Source organism: Phoca vitulina, unplaced genomic scaffold (assembly GCF_004348235.1).
Source record: "Phoca vitulina isolate PV1807 unplaced genomic scaffold, GSC_HSeal_1.0 scaffold125, whole genome shotgun sequence".
Classification (NCBI taxonomy): domain Eukaryota; kingdom Metazoa; phylum Chordata; class Mammalia; order Carnivora; family Phocidae; genus Phoca; species Phoca vitulina.
Window position 1 is genome coordinate 673,945 of NW_022589828.1, and position 20,938 is coordinate 694,882.

Consider the following 20,938-nt stretch of genomic DNA (forward strand, 5'->3'; position numbering starts at 1 on the left):
GGAAACTGAGGCAGGGTGAAGCATATTTATAATCAAAGAGACCACGAATAGTGGAGCTAAAATTTTTTATCATTATATTACATATTTTTATTATTATATTATGAAGTATAGTTGACATAAAATGTTATATTAGTTTCAGGTGTACAACATAGGATGGATTCAACAATTCTATACATTACTCAGTCCTCTCACCATAAGGGTAGTCACCATACAACATTATTATATTACTGACTCTATTCCCTATGCTGTACTTTCCATTTTCATGACTTATTTATTTTATGACTTCTTAATCCCCTTTACCTATTTCACCCATGCCCCCACCCCCTTCCCCTCTGACAACCACCAGTCCTCTGTATTTATGAGTTCTGTTTCTGGTTTGTTTGTTCATTTGTTTTGTTTTTTAGATTCCACATTTAGGTGAAATCATCTAGTATTTGTCTTTCTCTGTCTGATTTAGTTCACTTAGCATAATACCCCTAGGTCCATCCATGTTGTTGCAAATGGCAAGATCTCATTCTTTTTTAAGTCATGGGGATAAAGGTACAGCATAGGAAATATAGTCAATGATATCGTAATAGAGTTGTATGGTGACAGACGGTAGCTACACTCGTGGTGAGCACAGCATAATGTATAGATAAATTGAATCACTATGTTGTACATCTGAAACTAATTTAACATCATGTGTCCACTATACTTACATTTAAAAAATATTTTTAAAAAAGATCTCATTCTTTTTTATGGCTGAGAAATATAGCAGAGCTAAGATTTTAACATAAATGCCTGAATTTATCAGGATGAGTGTAAGTGTCCTCACTTTTTAAGTACAAATTTTATTGAAGGGATTGTTAAAAGTCACAATAATAAAAACAAATATGGAAGCCATGTATGTGCTGCCACACATACATGGATCTTTATACACACACAAGCCTTGTGGGGGTTGTGCAAAGTTAAAAGTGATTAATTTTCACTTAGAAATAAATGCAAGGGGTGCCTGAGTGGCTCTGTCAGTTGAGCGTTTGACTCTTGGTTTTGGCTCAGGTCATGATCTTGGGGTCATGAGATCGAGTCCCTGGGCCAGGCTCTGTGCTCAGTGGGGAGTCTGCTTGAGATTCTCCCTCTCCCTCTGCCTCTGCTCCTCCCCCCACTACCGTTCTCTCTAAATAAATAAATAAATAAATAAATAAATAAAATCTTAATAAAAAAGAAAGAAATTCAAAAGTGTCTTCTCACTCTGATTCACCTTAAGAATAATGGTCTTACCCTGGCAAAACCTTAAAATGGCTACTTTATCAATTAAAAATTTCAAGTGGGCATTGCTAGACATAGCTTTGGAGCAAAGCATAAGATAAAAGTTAACCAAATAATTGTATTGTATTGTTTTCTTTTTATTGGAGATGTTTATGTATATCTCTTTTCTTAAAAAGCATATTAAGCATGATTATGGGCTAGATACCATATTAACTAGTATCCTTTTGTATCCATGCAGAAAAGTAGTAAAGGTCATTTAAAAGAATGCAAAAAGAGAGATTTTCTGGAGTAAAGCAGGATAAGGACAACTTTACTTTTCAACTCAGAAGGTGTTTCTATCACTGGAGACCTTCACTTTCCTGTCCACAGTCACTCCCATCAGACAGTTCACATTGCTTCATTTTTCTCTCTTATGCCAATAATCCACATATCCAAATTCTATGCCAAAAATTGATTCCAAACTCCAGCCATTATATTTCCAATTATTTTCTCACCAAAATCATATCTATGTGCTGAACACATTTAACTTTTATAAATCAAACTCAACTTTTGTAAAGCAAAATATTTTTGTTTCAATTCATCTTTTTCCTCCAACAGAAAGAATATTTACAAAGATTGAAAACATTAGCAACATCCTCGGCTTCTATCTCTGCCTTCATTTGAAATCCTCAGCAATCAAAATCGTTCAGGTCTTAGCATGTAATAGACACTCAATAAATACTTGCTGATTGAATGAATAAACAAGTTTATTATCCTGTATCTTTCTTATGAAAATGATTATGTAATATGCAAGTAATAAGACATGTATCTCTTTCTAGAAATCCCTCTATACCTACATGGCCCAAAAAAGTAGGGGAATTCTGACAAGAGACCATCACACAAAGCTGGGGCCTCAAAAGGCTACCACCTTGGGGGAAGGGTGCATAAGAAATGTACCCATAGTGCAGAAGACAGAAAAAAAAACTTGTTCCTCTTGACTTGGGAGAATAATTGAGTGGCTGGTGGGTGAGGAGAAGGCTTTCTCCTGAAAATTTGTAACTTCAAGTATGCCAATGTGTGTATTTGCAGCCAAAATCCACACTGTGGTCTGAGAAAACTTGAGAATTGTAGGTGATCTGCTCTTTTTCTCAGGATGCTTTTATAACTTTCTCTGTCTCTGATAGCCTTTTAAAAATAATTCTCTTGGTTTTTTATTGAGATATAATTGGCATAACATTATATTAGTTTCAGGTGTACAAAATAATGATTTGATGTTTGTATATATTGCAAAATGATCACCACAATAAATCTAGTTAACATCCATCATTGTACATAGTTAATAAATTACTTTTGTGATGAGAAATTTTAACATTTACTCTCTTAGCAGTTTTCAAATATGCAATACAGTATTATTAACTATTGTCACCATGCTGTACATCACACCCTCATGACACTTATTTTATAACTGGAAGTTTGTACCTTTGACCCCTTTCACCCATTATGCTCACCCCCACCCTCCCACCTGGCGACCAACAATCTGTTAAATCTGTTCTCTGTATCTATGAGCTCATTTTTGTTTGTTTTTAAGTTCTGCGTATAAGTGAGATCATATGGTATTTGTCTTTCTGTGTTTCTCTGACTTATTTCACTTAGCATAATACCCTGAAAGATCATCGATATTGTTGCTGATGGCAAGATTTCCTTTTTTATGGCTAAATAATATTCCATTGTATATACATACCACATCTTCTTTATCCATTCACCCATCAATGGACACACCTGTTAGCTATTATCAAAAAGACTAGAGACAGCAAGTGGTGGCTAAGATGTGGAGAAAGGAAACCCCTGTACCCTGTTGGTGGGAATACAAATTGGTGCAGACACTATGGAAAATAGTATGGAGGTTCCTCAAATAAATAAAAGTAGAACTACCCTATGATCCAGCAATCCCATTTCTGGGTATTTATCCAAAGGAAATGACTCACTATCTCAAAGACATATCTTACTCCCATGTTCATAGCAGTATTATTCACAGTCCCAAGGTATGGAAACAACCTAAGTATTCACCAGTGGATGAATCCATAAAGAAACTGTGGTATGGAGTGCCTGGGTGGCTCAGTCAGTTAAGCGTCTGACTCTTAGTTTCAGCTCAAGTCATGATCTCAGGGCTGTGGGATTAGGCCCTGTGCCAGGCTGCCCACTTGGTGAGGGGTCTGCTTGAGATTCTTTCTCTCCCTCTGCCCCTCCCCTCTCTAAAATAAATAAATAAATGAATAAATCTTTAAAAAAAAGAAATTGTAGCATATACATACAATGGAATATTATTCAGCCTTTAAAAAGGAGGAAATCCTGTCACTCATGACAACATAGGTGTACCTGGAGGATGTTACACCATGAGAAATAAGCCAGACAGACAAAGGCAAATACTGCATGGTATCCCTCACACGTAAGGAAAAAAAAGTACAACTCATAAAAACAGAATAAAAAAGTGTTTGCCTGGGGCTGGGGAATTGCTGGGCGGATGGCGGGGGGGAATAAAGAAAAGTTGGTAAAAGGGTACAAACTTTCAGTTATAAGATGAATAAGTTCTGAGGATCTAACATATAGCATGATGTCTATCATTGATAACACTGTATTGTATAATTGAAATTCGTTAAGAGAATAGAACTTAAATGTTCTCACACACAAAAAGATAAATATGTGAGATGACGGATGTGTTAATTAACTCAATGGGGAAGTCCTTTCACAAGGTATATGTATAACATCATGTTGTACACTTCAAAACTCTTAGTTTTATTTGTCAATTATACCTTAATAAAGCTGAGAGGGGGTGGTAAGGACTGCACTGGAAGACCTGAAACTGATGTTTTCACTAACAAACAGTGGATATAGTCCCCATGTTTAAGAACCATTAGAACAAAAATTTATATATTGGCGATGTGAATTTTTTTGCATAATAAAAACCACTCATTCAAATATAACATTAAAAAAAGACCATGATTTCTGAGCAAAGTCTTGAATTAGTAATGGAATATGATGTGTGGGAAAATAGGACAAGGTAATACCTTTCAAATGAAGCAAAATAATATAATAATAAATGCATAATAGAATGTTGGCCCAAAACTGAAAAGGTGTATCCAGTGATTAATACATTGCGGGTTTGTTCCCACAACTACAGGATCCATAGAATAAACACAGATTTATATATTAAAGGTATGCTTTTTATTTAATCTTGTAGACAGTGGTTGCCAAGACTATTTTTAAGCAAGGAATTAGGTGTTTGTGTCAGTTTTAGGAAAAATAATTCAGAAAATGCTGTAGAAGCTTAGAGTTGGTGTGGTTGGAGGATCTCTTAGGAGATGAACCAAGTGGTTCAGGCAAGGGTAAAAAGATCTGAACTAACACATTGATAACAAATCGAAAATGTGTGCTGGACAGTGAATGTATTCTAAAAAATATGTCAGAGAGAATCAACAAGGCATAGGTTCAGTGTTTGGACAAAAACAGAGGGAAGAATCAGGAATAATTCAGGGGGTTCTCACTGAGGTTGTTGAGATTGAGATTGGTATTGAGATTCTGAAAATCTGACATGCAGAACAGCAGCTGCTTTCAGACCATGATACATCAGATTGTAAAACCATGGAAATTTTAGAGTTCACAAATAATCCCTGTGTATATAGCCAAGATTCTATTTGTTTTAGTATGGAACTCAAGAGAGGGTCTAAACTGTGGATATGGATTGGAGATTTATCTTATAAATAGATGGTAGTTCACTCCATGGAAGTCACAAAGTATCTCAGGAACAGTGTGGAGAGAGGAGAGCCAAGGATGGAATCTTGGGAAATCAAAACATTAAAGTTTGTGCTCAATGAGAAAGAACTGAGAATCAAGGGCCCAAGAAATAATAGAAAAACAGAGAGAAGTCAATGGATAGCATAATTTCATGAAGGAGGGAAATATCACCAATGCCATATTATACCAAGTTAAGAGGACAGTGAGCTCATCTACTTTGTGTAATGGAAGAATATTAAAGATTTTACAGAAAGCAGCTTCACCAGAGTGGTAGGGGAGGATGGCAAAAGAGCATTTAGAAGTGTTGATGGGAGAAGAAAAAATATGGACATTCTGTGTCCAGTCAAAAAGATGAAATTAACAAAGGGGATAGCTAGAAGACAGTGGGGCAGGAGGAGAGTTTCATCCTAATTTTATTTTTCTGATAGGATAGAGGAGCATATTTTTAGACAATGAACAAACAGATAATGGGATATAAGAAGCTGAAGAAAGAACAGATTAAGGTAACTGAGTAAAAAGTTCCCAAAAAAGCGGCGCCTGGGTGGCTCAGTCGTTAAGCGTCTGCCTTCGGCTCAGGTCATGATCTCAGGGTGCTGGGATCGAGCCCCACATCGGGCTCTCTGCTCGGCGGGAAGCCTGCTTCTCCCTCTCCCACTCCCCCTGCTTGTGTTCCCTCTCTCGCTGTGTCTCTCTCTGTCAAATAAATAAAATCTTTAAAAAAAAAAAAAAAAAAAGTTCCCAAAAAAGTTAGAAGTTAATAGAGTTGATTGCACCATTGGAAAATAATTTTCTTTAGTGAGTCGTAAAAAAGAAAGATTATAACTAACATGAGGGGGGACAGGCACAGAAATTTCCTCTTTTAAGTAGGAAAAGCTGACAGTTCTGAATATATGGATGGAGAATCTAAAGACTGGCCCTGGAGATGTAATGTACAGCATGGGAACTATACTTAATAATGCTATACTGTATATTTGGAAATTGCTGAGAGAATAGATCCTAAAAGTTCTCCTCACAAGAATAAAAAGGTAACTATGTGCAGCATAGATGTTAACCAGACTTACTGTGGTGATCATTTCACAATATATACAAGAATTGAATCACTACATTGTATGCCTAAAACTAACACAATGTTATAATGACAATTGTATCTCAATTTAGAAAAGGAATTTGAAGAATAGCAAAAAATATTGTAACCATACTATGAAATGGGATTGGTAAATGGAAGTTAAGTAGAGACAATAGTTTCACTCCTTATCAGTTTGGCAGGAAGAGATTGACTACCTATTGATGTCACCTCTCCGGAGCCTTCCTCTTTGGCTGCCTTTGGGGAGCCAAACTCTGAATCCTTCAACTGAGGTTAATGAGTTACATGGGGCAGGACACTCCTGGCACCAGTAAAAATAAACACATCCTGAGTCCCTAAAGCATGTACTTTGACTTTGGTGATATAATATAACAGATGTTATATTAGCCCTTTTATTCATGGGCAGATTCCATAGAATTCATAGATTCCAACTTGTGTTTAGCTGCAGACTCAGTTGTCCGCTCTAATTTATCCTTATCTTATGCCCCAAAACACTTGGAAATGAGTGGACAATCTTCCTGGGTAAACCCTGGGGATGAGATAACTTATGCTAACATTAGTTGTAAAGAGAATTGGTACTACCTTTAACAGAGACTGAGTGAGGAGAAATTTTGACTTCCCTTGCCTTTGAGATTCACCATTTTCAGGGATTATCCTCTCCAAGGTTGAGATATTTTAAATACATGAATCTGGGTTTATTCTAAGGATTCTGTTCTGTTTCATCCCCTAACACTTGTCTACAATTTCATAACCACACACCACTTGGCAACCACTGAGTGCATTAGCATTCATGGGGACCAGCAGTCATGAGCTTTCATCTGCAGACATTCACCTTGCCCTTAATGTGCCAGTCTCAGTGTTATAGGACTGTACTGATCCTTCAAAGGCTATCTTGCTTCTTCCAGGAGGTAGTTGGATATCTGTAATCTTTGATAATCTTCCTTGGAAGAAGATGCCATATTCTTACCTTAATACACATTCAAATGCTCCTAAAAGGAGCTGGGGTTGTTCCCTTTGCTCCTGATTCCTTAGACCCAAAAAGGTGTTGGTGTTACCTGCAGAACTGGTGTCTTAGAAATTTCCTTAGAAATTTAGAGTAACTTTCCTTAGAACCAAGACGGTGGTGGTGTTACCTGCAGAAGTGGTGTCTGTGGGTGAGTTTGTTATTTCCTTAGAGTAAGTTCTAAGTGGAAGAGAAATCTGACCTCCAGATTGACTGAACACCACTTCACTAGAGAAGTGAAAGAATGTCAGTATTTTCTCTTCCAGCTCAAACCAAATGCTAGGTGCTAGATCTTACAAGCGTGCAATCTGTGTTTGTGTTTCAGATCTGTAAAGTGTAACAAACGGGTGTATAGGAGAAAAGCCTTCATTGGATATTCATGCCACATAGGGGGATCTGTTTTTCCTATTACTGTAGGCTTCTGCAATATGAGTAAAAGAATAAGAGAACTTGAAATAAGATAGAACTAATACCTGCATCTTGGTCTTACCACTGCATGTAGGCATCTATTTATAATAAAGATTTGTTGTAATTTGACAGGCATAATTGTGTTATACTATTATTGGGTTGAATTTTGTCCCCCCACAACCTCCTCCCGCCCCCCCCAAAAAAGTGCATTGAAATCCTAACCCCCAGTTCAGGTCAATGGGACTTTATGTGAAAACAAGGTCTTTACAAATGTGTTCAAGTTAGGATGAGGGTACACTCAATGGGGTACTCTCTAATCCCATATGACTGGTATTTCTTATAAGAGGAACAGAAGAGATGACAGGCAAGGGGGAACGCCATGTGCCCACGGAAGCAGTAGATGACCTACTGCAGCTGCAAGTCAAGGAAGCCCAAACTGCCAGCAAACCTCCAGAAGCTACAAATGTCCAAGGATGTCTTCTCCTTCCAGGCTTCAGAGGCTCTGCCAGGATCTTCATTTTGGACTTCTGTCTTCCTTTTTTTTTTTTTTTTTTTAAAGATTTTTATTTATTTATTTGACAGAGAGATAGACAGAAGAGCACAAGCAGAGGGAGTGGCAGAGGGAGAGGGAGAAGCAGGCTCTGCACTGAGCAGGGAACCCGATGCGGGACTCGATCCCAGGACCCTGAGATCATAACCTGAGCCGAAGGCAGACGCTTAACCATCTGAGCCACCCAGGCGCCCTGGACTTCTGTCTTCCTGAGCTACAAGACACTAACCTCCTGTTCTCTTAAACCATCTAATTTGTGGCACTCTGTTATGGAAGACTAGGAAAATAATGCCACATATTGAAATTTATACTAAAATGCCCATGTCCATTTAATTCTCCTTTTCTAGTTACAATGAATTTTTCACGTTTCTTATCAGAATATATGCTTTCTTGGTTCAGATCACTTTCTGTGCATCACTGAGAAGAACAAAGTCATTGAAAATCGTGTTCTTGGCTGAGTTATGAGATATGTCAGTGATCTCTGAGAAATAACAGTCTATTTGAAAACCTTGTAAGAGATTCCACTGGGCACCATGATGGCCTGGAGAAGCCCTTTACTGACCCTCAAAGCACAAGGAGAGAGGGAAGAAGCAGAGGTAAATCCCAACAACATGTGACAAAACAAATTCTGACTAATGCCCATTGTCTGATTCTGGATATTTTGGATCAAGGCCTGATAATGTGGAAGATAATAGAAATTAAGAACCATGCTGTTGCTAAAGAACATGCAGGGACTGATGGGTGCTTCTTTGAAACCAGACAATGGATCTATTGAAATGTAAACTACCAGATTTCAGTAAAGAGCTAAATACATTATGTCTTTTATTTCTTCTTAAAAGCTAGTAACATCATCTCCTTTATTTGGAAGGAGAGAAGGCCAGGTTGGGGGGGGGGGCGGCAGGGAGAGCAGCCTTCACAATGTCAAACTTATTAGTGGTAGATTTATACCTAGAACCCAAGTATTCTGATTCTCACTTGGTGCATTCTGAAACCTATTATGCCAAATTAATTTCATCCTTTGGCAACACTGTAAAACAGCCACCAAAACAATCACTGAAAGGATTTAGGAATAAAAGGAGAAGGGGACCGAGAATCCAATAGCAAAGGCAGAATAGAAAGGTGGCTGAATATCCTTTTGCTTGGTCATAGATTTTGCTAATAGAAAAGTGACATTTGCAAAAGATACAACACAGGTTTTTAAAAAAAAAAATCCTACAGTTTGAATAGTCAAGGCTATCTATTATCCATTGTTCAGTATTTCCTTTGCTTTGCTATTCTCTCTGAATTTCTGTTATCCCTAGACTCACTTTCAATAGACCGTTACAGGTCTTAATCTTCCATATTCTCATTTATTCAACAAAGATTTTTTTGTGACCCTACTACATGCCAAGCTTTATTCCAGGCTATGATGATATTATGAGATATTACTCTTGTTTAGGTTGTATTTACTATTAAACTTGCATCATGGGGTGTGGGGAAGGGAGGGAGGTTATTTCTAAAAACAAGCCCAATATTTAAAAAAAAAACAAAATGATTTCTGTAAGGTTGGCACTTATGCAAGTACAGAATGGGATGTTGAAAAAATATTGTACTCCATTACCTTGAAAAAAATTTTTTTTTGTTTTATTTAGACTTATTTATTTATTTTAGCAAGGGAGCAGGGGGAAGGGCAGCGAGAGGGAGAGAGAATGCTGAAGGAGACTCCCCACTGAGGGTGGAGTCCATGGCACAGGGCTCAATCCCAGAACCCTGAGATCATGACCTGAGCCAAAATCAAGAGTTGGCCACTTAACCAACTGAGCCACCCAGGCGCCCTAAATTGAAAATTTTTTAAAGGGAGTTGTATTGTAAGACAGAAGGAAAAACTAAACGCTGGATTGGTGATTTCCTGAGATTTTACTGAAATTGGTATCAGTAATGATTACTCAGGATTCGTCCTCCTGCAGCATGAAGATTGGACATGATGAATTCTTCAATCATTTCCAATAGCACTTCCCAATCAGTAACCATGATTTCAGGCCCCATTCCCAAACGTTTCAACTGTATGGTGACTAACATAACATAAAAAAGGTTTATACATTAAAATATGTTGTTTCCCTTGAATTTTACTATCTATGCATTTTCAGAAAACATTTTTCTCTACACGAAACAGAAGTAGGGGAGCCAATGTGATATATTTCAATTCTTGATGGAAAATAAAGACAGGGATGGGGGCACTGCAAATTTGCAAATATTCAGAACAATTAGATTTAAGTTTCAGAGAAACTACAGTTACCTTCAGAATTCATGCCATCATGCAAAGACAGTGTCCCTAGTGGTTAAGAGTTCATGTCTCAGAGTCCTTCTGAACCCTGGTGAGTCTCCCTGGGAAAATGACTGAACCTCCTTCACGCTCAGTTCCCTCATCTATGCAACAGAAATCATGAACATGCCAACCGCAGAGACTTCCTGGGGGAAAATGCACAGACCTTTCGGCAGTGCCTTAAACATGGAAGATGCTTCTGCCCAGTGGCTAGTTACCACCCCCTTTCCCATCAACAAGGAAGGCAAACCTCTCCAGCTCCCAACCAGCCTCTAACTGCGGGCTCTAGGAAAACAGAGGTAGATGGAACATGCAGTATAAAACAATGGAGTCCCCCTTCTTGACCAGGCAGAGCACAAGGGAAAGAGTGAATGACAGCACCTTCTCAGGATTCCTTCTCCTAGGCTTCTCCAACAGGCCTCGGCTGCAGACGCCTCTCTTTGTGGTCATCCTGACCGTCTACTTCTTGAGCTTTCTTGGCAATGGCACGATTATACTTCTGTCTCGGATGGACACTTGCCTGCACACCCCCATGGATTTCTTCCTCTCCAACCTCTCTTTCATGGATCTTTGTCTGACCACCTGCACCGTCCTCAGACGCTGGCCAGCCTCAAGGGGCGGGACACGACCATCACCAATGGTGGCTGCCTTCCCCAGTTCCTCACCGCCCTGGGGCTCGGGGGCGTGGAGTGTGTGCTCCTGGCCGTCAGGGCCTATGACCGCTACGTCGCCGTGTGCCCGCCCACGGCACTACCGGGCCACCGTGCGCCCGCATCTCTGCCTGCAGCGGGTGCTAAGTGCGCGGCTCACGGGGTTTGGCAACGCGGTGCTAGACGGCCCTGACCGTGACTCCCCCCTGTGCGGGAGAAGCCAGCTGGACCACTGCTTCTGCGAAGTTCCCGTGATGCTGACGCTGGCCCGCGCCGACACTTCCATCAGCGAGCCTGAACTCTTCACGGTCAGTGTCTTCTTCCTCGTGGTGCCCCTGTCGCTCATCTTCGTGTCCTATGGCCACATCACCCAGGCCGTTCTGAAGATAAAGTCGGCCCAGGGGAGGCGGAAGGCCTTCGGAACCTGTGGTTCCCACCTGATGGTGGTGGTCATCTTCTCACACTCATCTCCATGTACCTCCAGCCTTCCTCCAGTTATTCACAGGATGTGAACAAAAGCATTGCGCTGTTCTACTCTCTGGTGACCCCCGGCTGAATCCCCTCATTTACACTCGGGAACAAGGAGGTCAATGGGGCACTGAGGAGACTGCTGAGGGCAACTGCAGACTTGAGAGGGAACTAATGCAGGACTTGCAGACCTAAGCGCTGGTGCAGGGGAGGGACTTCTGGGTGACTCGAAGCCAGTTTTCACATAATTCAGCAGGTCCTCCTAAAGCACCTGCTCTGTAAGAGGCGGTGTTCTAGGGACTTCAGATATGTCAGCAACCAAAACAAACACCCCTGTCCCCATGGATCTAAATCTTCTAGTGGGGAGAATATGGGTTTTAAGATGATGTAAAAATAAACTATGGAATGTCATGTCTTGGAATATTTTACAATAATGAGAATACACAAATTGTAAGTACGAACAACAACATGAATGATTCTCACAAACACAATGTTGAGTGAAAGAAACCAGATACAAAATGGTTAATACTGCTCAAATTTAATTATATTCAATGTACTCTTTATTCATGTAAAACTCAAAACAGGCCCAAGGAATCTGTAGTATTGGAAGTCAGAATAATGGATTCTCAGGGGAGTCCTGATTGAAAGGAGAAATGGGGGAGGAGAATACTGGGATTCTGCTTCTATTTTAATTCTGGATCTGGATGCTATTTATAGAAGGTACACAGTGTGTGAAAATTCATCAAACTTGACACTGATGCTACTTCCACTCTCTGTATGCCTGTTGTACATCAAATCATTTACTTTTAAAACATTTGAAATAAGCTAGATATTAACAGATACCATGATACTAAACACGCATATTAAGATTTGCATTCCTTTCACACTCGATATGGCTTTATATTCCAAATGATCTATGTGATTTCTTTCCAATGTACTGAACTAGTAGAATCTAAACTGTTTTTGCTATCCATGATATTTAGCCAATAAGAACACACTTTACCTGGCTTTCCTTTGAAGACCTCAATCAAAGATCATTTGTACAGGGAGTTCTGGTCTCGTCTTCCTTCCAGGTTGAGTCACTATTGTTTTTCTGGTCTCTATTTCATATATTTCCATTCTGATCTTTGTTCTTTCCTTCCTTCTGCTAACTTTGAGATTTGTTTTTTACTAGTTCTTAAAGGAGTAAAGTTAGGTTATTTTTTTGTTTGTTTTAAAGAAGTTAACTGTATTCTTTTTTATTATTAATTTGTTGGCTTCGAAATGAGCCAACTATAGAAAATCCACATAGAACGTATTGCATTCTAGAGCCTACCTAGAGCCCATCAGAAAGTTCTCTCTTGTCTAAATTTTTTATAAACACTAGCTGATAATCTGCATTTCACACTAGTGAAAGGATCTGAACTTGTTGACAATTGTCAGATTTATCTGAAAATTATTTTCCTAATGTAGGCTTTTATTGTGGTAAACATTCCCTTAGATTGATTTTGCAGCATCCCATAAATTTTTGTAAGTAGTGTTTGTATTTTCATTTTTTCAAGATATTTCTTGTTTTCCCTTTGATGTCTTCTTTGACCCATTGTTTTTGGGGTAAGGGGGTGTTATTTAATTTTTCCTATTTGGAAATATTTCAGCTTTCCTTTTGTTATGATTTTTAGTCTCATACCACTGGGTGATCAAATAAAGATATTTGCATGAGTTCAATCTTCTTAAATTTGCTAAGACTTGTTTTGTAAATTATCTTGTGATCTCTCCTGGACAATGTTCCTGGTGTGCTTGACAAGAATGTGTATTCTGCTGCTGTTGGATGAAATGGTCCATATATCTCTGTTAAAGTTTTTGGCTAAAGTATGGCTCAAATCCAATATTTTTGTGTTGATTTTCTGTTGGAATGATTTATCCATTGTTAATATTAGAATATTGAAGTCCCTATGATTATTATGTTGTCTATTTCTTTTTTTTTTTTAAGATTTTATTTATTTATTTGACAGAGAGAGACACAGCAAGAGAGAGAATACAAGCAAGGGGAGTGGGAGAGGGAGAAGCAGGCTTCCTGCCCAGCAGGGAGCCCCATGCGGGGCTTGTCCTGAGATCATGACCTGAGCCGAAGGCAGACACTTAACGACTGAGCCACCCAGGAGCCCCATGTTGTCTATTTCTCCCTTCATATCTGTTAGCATTTGTTTAATATGTTTAGATGATCCCATGTTGGGTCCCAGATATTTACCATTGTTATATCTTCTTGATGAATTGACCCCTTTGTATAATGAAGTTTTTTGTCTCTTGTTACCATTTTTGGTTTAAAGTCTATTTTGTCTAATATAAACATACCTACCCCTTCACTCTCAAATATTTAAAAAAACAACTAGCACCAATCCTTCTCAAACTCTTCAAGAAAATGAAAAGTAAGGACACTTCCAAACTCATTTTACAAGATTAGCATTATCCTAACACCAAACACAGATAAATACTACCAAGGAAAAAAAGAAAAAAGAAACCTATAGACCTATATCCCTGATGAATATAGATGCAAAATTTCTCAACAAAATATCAACAAAGCAAATTCAATAGCACATTAAAAGGTTCATACACCATGGTCAAGAAGGATTTACAGCAGGGATACAGGATGAACCAACTACACAAATCAATAAATGTGATACACCACATTAATAGAATGAAAGATAAAAACCATATGATTATCTCAATAGATGCAGAAAAACATTTAACAAAATACAACATCTTTTCATGATATATATACTCAACAAAATAGATGTAGAAAGAATATACCTCAACATAATAAAGGCCATATATATCAAACCCATGTCTAACATACTCAATGGCAAAAGGTGGAATGTTTTTCCTCTAAGATCAGATACAAAACAAGGATGTCCCCCTTTACTACTCATATAAAACACAGTATTGGAAGTTGTAGCCTCAGCAATAAGGCAAGCAGAGAAATAAAAAGCATCTAGTCAAAATACAAGAAGTAAAATCATTTTGCCTAGAAATTATGTATATGATCTCATATATAGAAAATCCTAGACACCACCAAAAAACTGTTAGATCTTATCAACAAGTTTAGTAAAGTTGCAAAACAGAAACTCAACATACAGAAATGAGTTGCCTTTCTATACAATAACAGAAAATATATGAAAAGATTTGTTTAATCCCACTCACAATAGCATCAAAAACAAAAATTGAACCAGGAGGCAAAAGACCTGTACACTTAAAACTGTAAGAATTTCGTGAAAGAAATTGAAGAATTAAAATATCTTGTATTCATGAATTGAAAGAATTAATACTGCTAAAATGTCTATAATACTCAAAACCATGATAGATTCAATGCAATCCCTATCAAAATTCAAGAGGCATTTTCAACAGATACAGAAAAAGCAATTCTAAAATCTGTATGGAGCCACAAAAGTCCCCAATTTTTGTAGGGGGACAAAAGTTTTGTGAGAGAAAACCACTCTGACAAAGAAGAACAAAGCTGGAGGCATCCCACTCCCTGATTCAAACTATATTATAAAGCTCTAATAATCAAAACAGTATGGTACTGGCTGAAGAAATAGATACATACACCAAAGGAACAGAATGAACAGCCCAGAAATAAACCCACCCATGTACACACAACTAATATTTGATAAAGGAGTCAAGAATATTCATGGAGAAGCATGGTCTCTGAACACTGGGTAAATACATACAGAGAAATGAAATTAGAGCTCTATATTACACCACTCACAAAAATTAACTTGAAAAGGATTAAAATGTAAACATAAGACCTGAAATTGTAAAACTCCTAGAAGACAACATAGAGGCAAAGATTTATGACATTGGACAAGTTGACAGTTACCAAATGAGAATGTTCTAGCATTATCCCACCTACAAACTGACCCCACTCTTTGTGATTCAAATTTCAATCCAGAGATGGAAAGAATGGCACTTCTATATTTTTTAACTTATGTGTATCTCTATGACAGCAAAAGCAGTATAGTTTGTCCCTGTGGCATGCCCCTCAATTTATTTATTTCTTCTTTGAGTTCTTTCATTAGTGCTTGTAGTTTTCAGCATATAAGTTCTATACATGTTTAATAAGCATATATGTAAATATTTCATTTATTTTGAGTGGTTGTAAATGGCATTTTAAAAACACTGGGTGTTATATGTAAGTGATGAATCACTAAACTCTACTTCTGAAACTAATATTATATTGTATGTTAACCAACTGGAATTTAAATAAAAACTTGAAACTACAAAACAAATTTAAAAAATTAAGAAAAAAGAGATTAAGAAGGGCATTATATCATAATTAAGGTATCTATCCATCAAGAAGCTCCAACAATTGTAAATATTTATGTTCCCAACTTGGGAGCACCAAAGTATATATAATGCATACAGTAATAAACAAAATACATACATACAATAATAAACATAAAGAAGCTCATTGATAATAATACAATAATAGTAGTGGGCTTTAACACCCCACTTATAGCAATGGACAGATCGTCTAAGCAGAAGATCAACAAGGAAACAAGGGCTTTGAATGACACACTGGACCAGATGGACTTAACAGATATATTCAGAACATTTCGCCCTAAAGAAGTAGAATACACATTATTTTTGAGTTCACAGGGAACATTCTCCAGAATAGATAACATACTGGGTCACAAATCAGCTCTCAACAAGTACAAAAAGACTGAGATCATACCATGCATATTTTCAGACTGCAACACTATGGAACTTGAAGTCAACCACAAGAAAAAATTTGGAAAGGCCACAAATACATGGAAGTTAAAGAATATCCACTACAAAATGAATGCATTAACCAGGGAATTAAAGAAGAGATTAAAAAATACATGGAAGCTGGGGCGCCTGGGTGGCTCAGTTGGTTAAGCGACTGCCTTCGGCTCAGGTCATGATCCTGGAGTCCCGGGATCGAGTCCCACATCGGGCTCCCTGCTCGGCAGGGAGTCTGCTTCTCCCTCTGACCCTCCTCCCTCTCATGCTCTCTGTCTCTCATTCTCTCTCTCGCAAATAAATAAAATCTTAAAACAAACAAACAAAAAAATACATGGAAGCAAATGAAAATGAAAACATGATGGTTCAAAACCTGTGGGATGCCTCAAGGCAGTCCTAAGAGGGAAGTATATAGCAATACAGGCCTTCCTCCAGAAACATGAAAAGTCTCAAATACACAACCTAAACTCACATGGAAAGGAGCTGGAAAAATAACAGCAAATAAAGCCTAAATCCAGCAGGAGAAGATAAATAATAAAGATTAGAGCAGAAATAAAAGATGTAGAAACAAAAAGAAAACAGTAGAATGAATCAATGACACTAAGAGCTGGTTCTTTTTTTTAAGAACTTTTTAAAATTTAAATTCAATCAATTAACATATTAGTTTCAGAGGTAGAGGTCAGTGATTCATCAGTCTTATATAACACCCAGTGCTCGTTACATCATGTGCCCTCCTTAATGTGCATCACCCAGTTACCCCATCCTCCTACCTCCCTTCCTTCGAGCGACCCTCAGTTTGTTTCCGAGAGTTAAGGTCTCTTATGGTTTGTCTCCCTCTCTGATTTCATCTTGTTTTATTTTTCCTCTCTTCCCCTATGATCCTCTGTTTTGTTTCTTAAATTCCACATATGATAATTGCCTTTCTCTGATTGACTTAGTTCACTTAGCATAACACCCTCTAGTTCCATGCACATCATTGCAAATGGCAAGATTTCATATTTTTTGATGGCTGAATAATATCCCATTGTATATATATACCACCTCTTCTTTATCTATTCATCTGTTGATGGACATCTGGGTTCTTTCCATAGTTTGGCTATTATGGACATTGCAGCTATAAACAATGGGGTGCATGTGCCCCTTCGGATCACTACATTTGTACCTTTAGGGTAAATACCCAGTAGTGCAATTGCTGGGTCCTAGGGTAGCTCTATTTTCAACTTTTTGAGGAACCTCCATGCTGTTTTCCAGAGTGGCTGCACCAGCTTGCATTCTCACCAACAGTGTAGGAGGGTTCCCCTTTCTCTGCATCCTTGCCAACACCTGTCGTTTCCTAACTTGTTAATTTTAGCCATTCTGACTAGTGTGAGGTGGTATCTCACTGTGATTTCGATTTATATTTCCCTGATGCTAAGGGATGTGGAGCATTTTTTTCATGTGTCTGTTGACCTTATATGTCTTCTTTGCAGAAATGTCTGTTCATGTCTTCTGCCCATTTCTTGATTAGAGTATTTGTTTTTTTGGGTGTTAAGTTTGATAAGTTCTTTATAGATTTTGGATACTAGCCCTTTATCTGATATGTCATTTGCAAACATCTTCTCCCATTCTATTGGTTGTCTTTTTGTTTTGTTGACTGCTTCCTTTGCTGTGCAAAAGTTTTTTATCTTGATGAAGTCCCAATAGTTCATTTTTGCCTTTGTTTCCCTTTCCTTGGAGATGTGTTGAGCAAGAAGTTGCTGCAGTTGAGGTCACAGAGGTTGCTGCCTGTGTTCTCCTCTAGGATTTCAATGGATTCCTGTCTCACATTTAGGTCTTTCATCAATTTTAAGTCTATTTTTGTGTATGTTGTAAGAAAATGGTCCAGTTTCATTCTTCTACACGTGGTTGTCCAGTTTTCCAAACACCAATTTTCCTTTTTCCATTGGATATTCTTTCCTGCTTTGTTGAAAATTAGTTGACCATAGAGTTGAGGGTCCATTTCTGGGCTCTCTGTTCTGTTCCATTGATCTATGTGTCTGTTTTTGTGCCAGTACCATTCTCTCTTGATGATTACAGCTTTGTAATAGAGCTTGAAGTCCAGAATTGTGATGCCACCCGTTTTGGTTTTCTTTTTCAACATTCCTTTGGCTATTCGGGGTCTTTTCTGATTCCATACAAATTTTAGGATGATTTGTTCTAGCTCTGGGAAACATTTGATGGTATTTTGATAGGGATTGCTTTGAGTGCGTAGATTGCTCTAGGTAGCATAGACATTTTCACAATATTTGTTCTTCCAATCCCTGAGCATGGAACGTTTTTCCATTTCTTTGTGTCTTCCTCAATTTCTTTCATGAGTGGTCTATGGTTTTCTGAGTACAGATCCTTTGCCTCTTTGGTTAGGTTTATTCCTAGGTATCTTATGGTTTTGGGTGCAATTTCTCTTTCTACAGTCTCATTGTTAGTGTATAGAAATGCAACTGATTTCTGTGCATTGATTTTATATCCTGCCACGATAGCCAATTTCTCAATTCCTGTGAGTTCTAACAATTTTGAGGTGGAGTCTTTTGGGTTTTCCATATAGAGTATCATGTCATCTGCAGAGTGAGAATTTGACTTCTTTGCCAATTCAGGTGCCTTTTATTTCTTTTTGTTGTCTGATTGCTGAGGCTAGGACTTCTATTACTATGTTGAATAGCAGTGGTGATAGTGGACATCCCTGTCATGTTCCTGACCTTAGGGGGAAAGCTCTGTTTTCCCCCTTGAGAATCATATTCACTGTGGGCTTTTCATAGATGGCTTTTATGATCTTGAGGTACGTTCCCTCTTTCCCTACACTGCGAAGAGTTTTAATTAAGAAAGGATGCTGTACTTTGTCAAATGTTTTTTCTGCATCAATTGAGAGTATCATATAGTTCTTTTACTTTGTTTTATTAGTATAGTGATCACATTGATTGATTTGTGGATATTGAACCACCCTTGCAGCCAAGGTATAAATGGGCTTGGTCACGGTGAATAATCCTTTTTAGGTACTGTTGGATCCTATTGGCTAGTATTTTGGTGAGAATTTTTGCATCCATGTTCATCAGGGATATTGGTCTATAATTCTCCTTTTTGATGGGGTCTTTGTCTGGTTTTGGGATCAAGGTAATGCTGGCCTCATAAAAAGAGTTTGGAAGTTTTCCTCCCATTTTGATTTTTTGAAACAGCTTCAGAAGAATAGGTATTAATTCTTTAAATGTTTGGTAGAATTCCCCTGGGAAGCCATCTGGCCCTGGACTTTTGTTTGTTGGGAGATTTTTGATTACTGCTTCAATTTCCTTGCTGGTTATGGGTCTGTTCAAGTTTTCTATTTCTTCCTGGTTCAGTTTTGGTGGCTTATACAACTGTAGGAATGCATCCATTTCTTCCAAATTGCCTAATTTGTTGGCATACAGTTGCTCATAATATGTTCTTAAAATTGTTTGTATTTCTTTGGTGTTGGTCATGATCTCTACTCTTTCATTCATGATTTTATCTATTTGGGTCCTTTCTCTTTTCTTTTTGATAAGTCTGGCTAAGGGTTTATCAATCTTATTAATTCCTTCAAAGAACCAAGGAGCTGATTCTTTGAAAGAATTAATAAAATTAATTAGGCCAGCCTTAATTTGGGATCAAGGCCAGCATTACCTTGATCCCCAAACCAGAAAACACCCCAGTAAAAAGGAGAATACAGACCAATATCCCTGATGAACATTGATGCCAAATTCTCACCCAGATACTAGCCAATAGGATCCAACGGTACATTAAAAGGATTATTCACCACGACCAAGTAGGATTTACTCCTGGGCTGCAGGGGTAGTTGAACATCCACCAGTCAAGGAGCTGGTTCTTTGAAAAAAAATAATAAAATTGATATACCCCTAGCCAGACTTACCAAAATTAAAGAGGAAGGACCCAAGTAGATAAAATCATGAATGAAAGAGGAGATATCACAGCCAACACCAAATAAATATAAACAATTAAATGAGAATACTATGAAAAATCTTATGCCAACAAATTGGGCAACCTGGAAGAAATGCACAAATTCCTAGAAACATATAAACTACCAAAACTGAAACAGGAAAAAATAAAAAATTTGAACAGACCCACAAGCAGCAAAGAAATTGAACCAGTAATCAAAAATCTCCCAACAGGGACACCTGGGTGGCTGTCAGTTAAGCATCTGACTTGGGCTCAGGTCATAATCTCAGGGTCCTAGGATCCAGCCCCAATTTGGGCTCCCCACTCAATGGGGAGTATCCTTGTCCTTCTCCCTCTGCCCCTCCCCTCCCTCACTCATCCTTGCTCTCTCTCCTCAAACAAATAAATGAAAAAAAAATTTTTTTTTAATCTCCCAACAAACAAAAGTCCAGGGCTGGATGGATTCCCTGGTGAATTCCACCAGGCATTTAAAGAAGGGTTAATACCTATTCTCCTCAAACTGTTGCAAAAAATAGAAACAGAAGGAAAACTTCCAATCTCATTCTACAAGGCCAGCATTTCCTTGATTCCAAAACTAGACAAAGACCCTACAAAAAGGAGAATTACAGGCCAATATGCCTGATGAACATGGATGCCAAAATACTTAATAAAATACTAGTGAATCGAATTCAACAGTACATTAAAAGAATTATTCACCACAATCAAGTGGGAGTTATTCCTGGGCAGCAGGGGTTGTGCAACATTTGCAAATCAATCAACATGATAGATCACATTAATA

The 20,938-nt window shown here is 38.1% G+C and overlaps 1 protein-coding gene across 1 annotated transcript; it reads left to right on the plus strand.

The window, feature by feature from the left end:
- Positions 1-10,676: 10,676 nt before the first annotated feature.
- Positions 10,677-11,528, plus strand: LOC116628659 (olfactory receptor 2B6-like). The gene has a single exon (XM_032399023.1). The coding sequence runs from the start codon at positions 10,677-10,679 to the stop codon at positions 11,526-11,528; it is 852 nt and encodes a 283-aa protein (XP_032254914.1).
- The last annotated feature ends 9,410 nt before the right edge of the window (positions 11,529-20,938 follow it).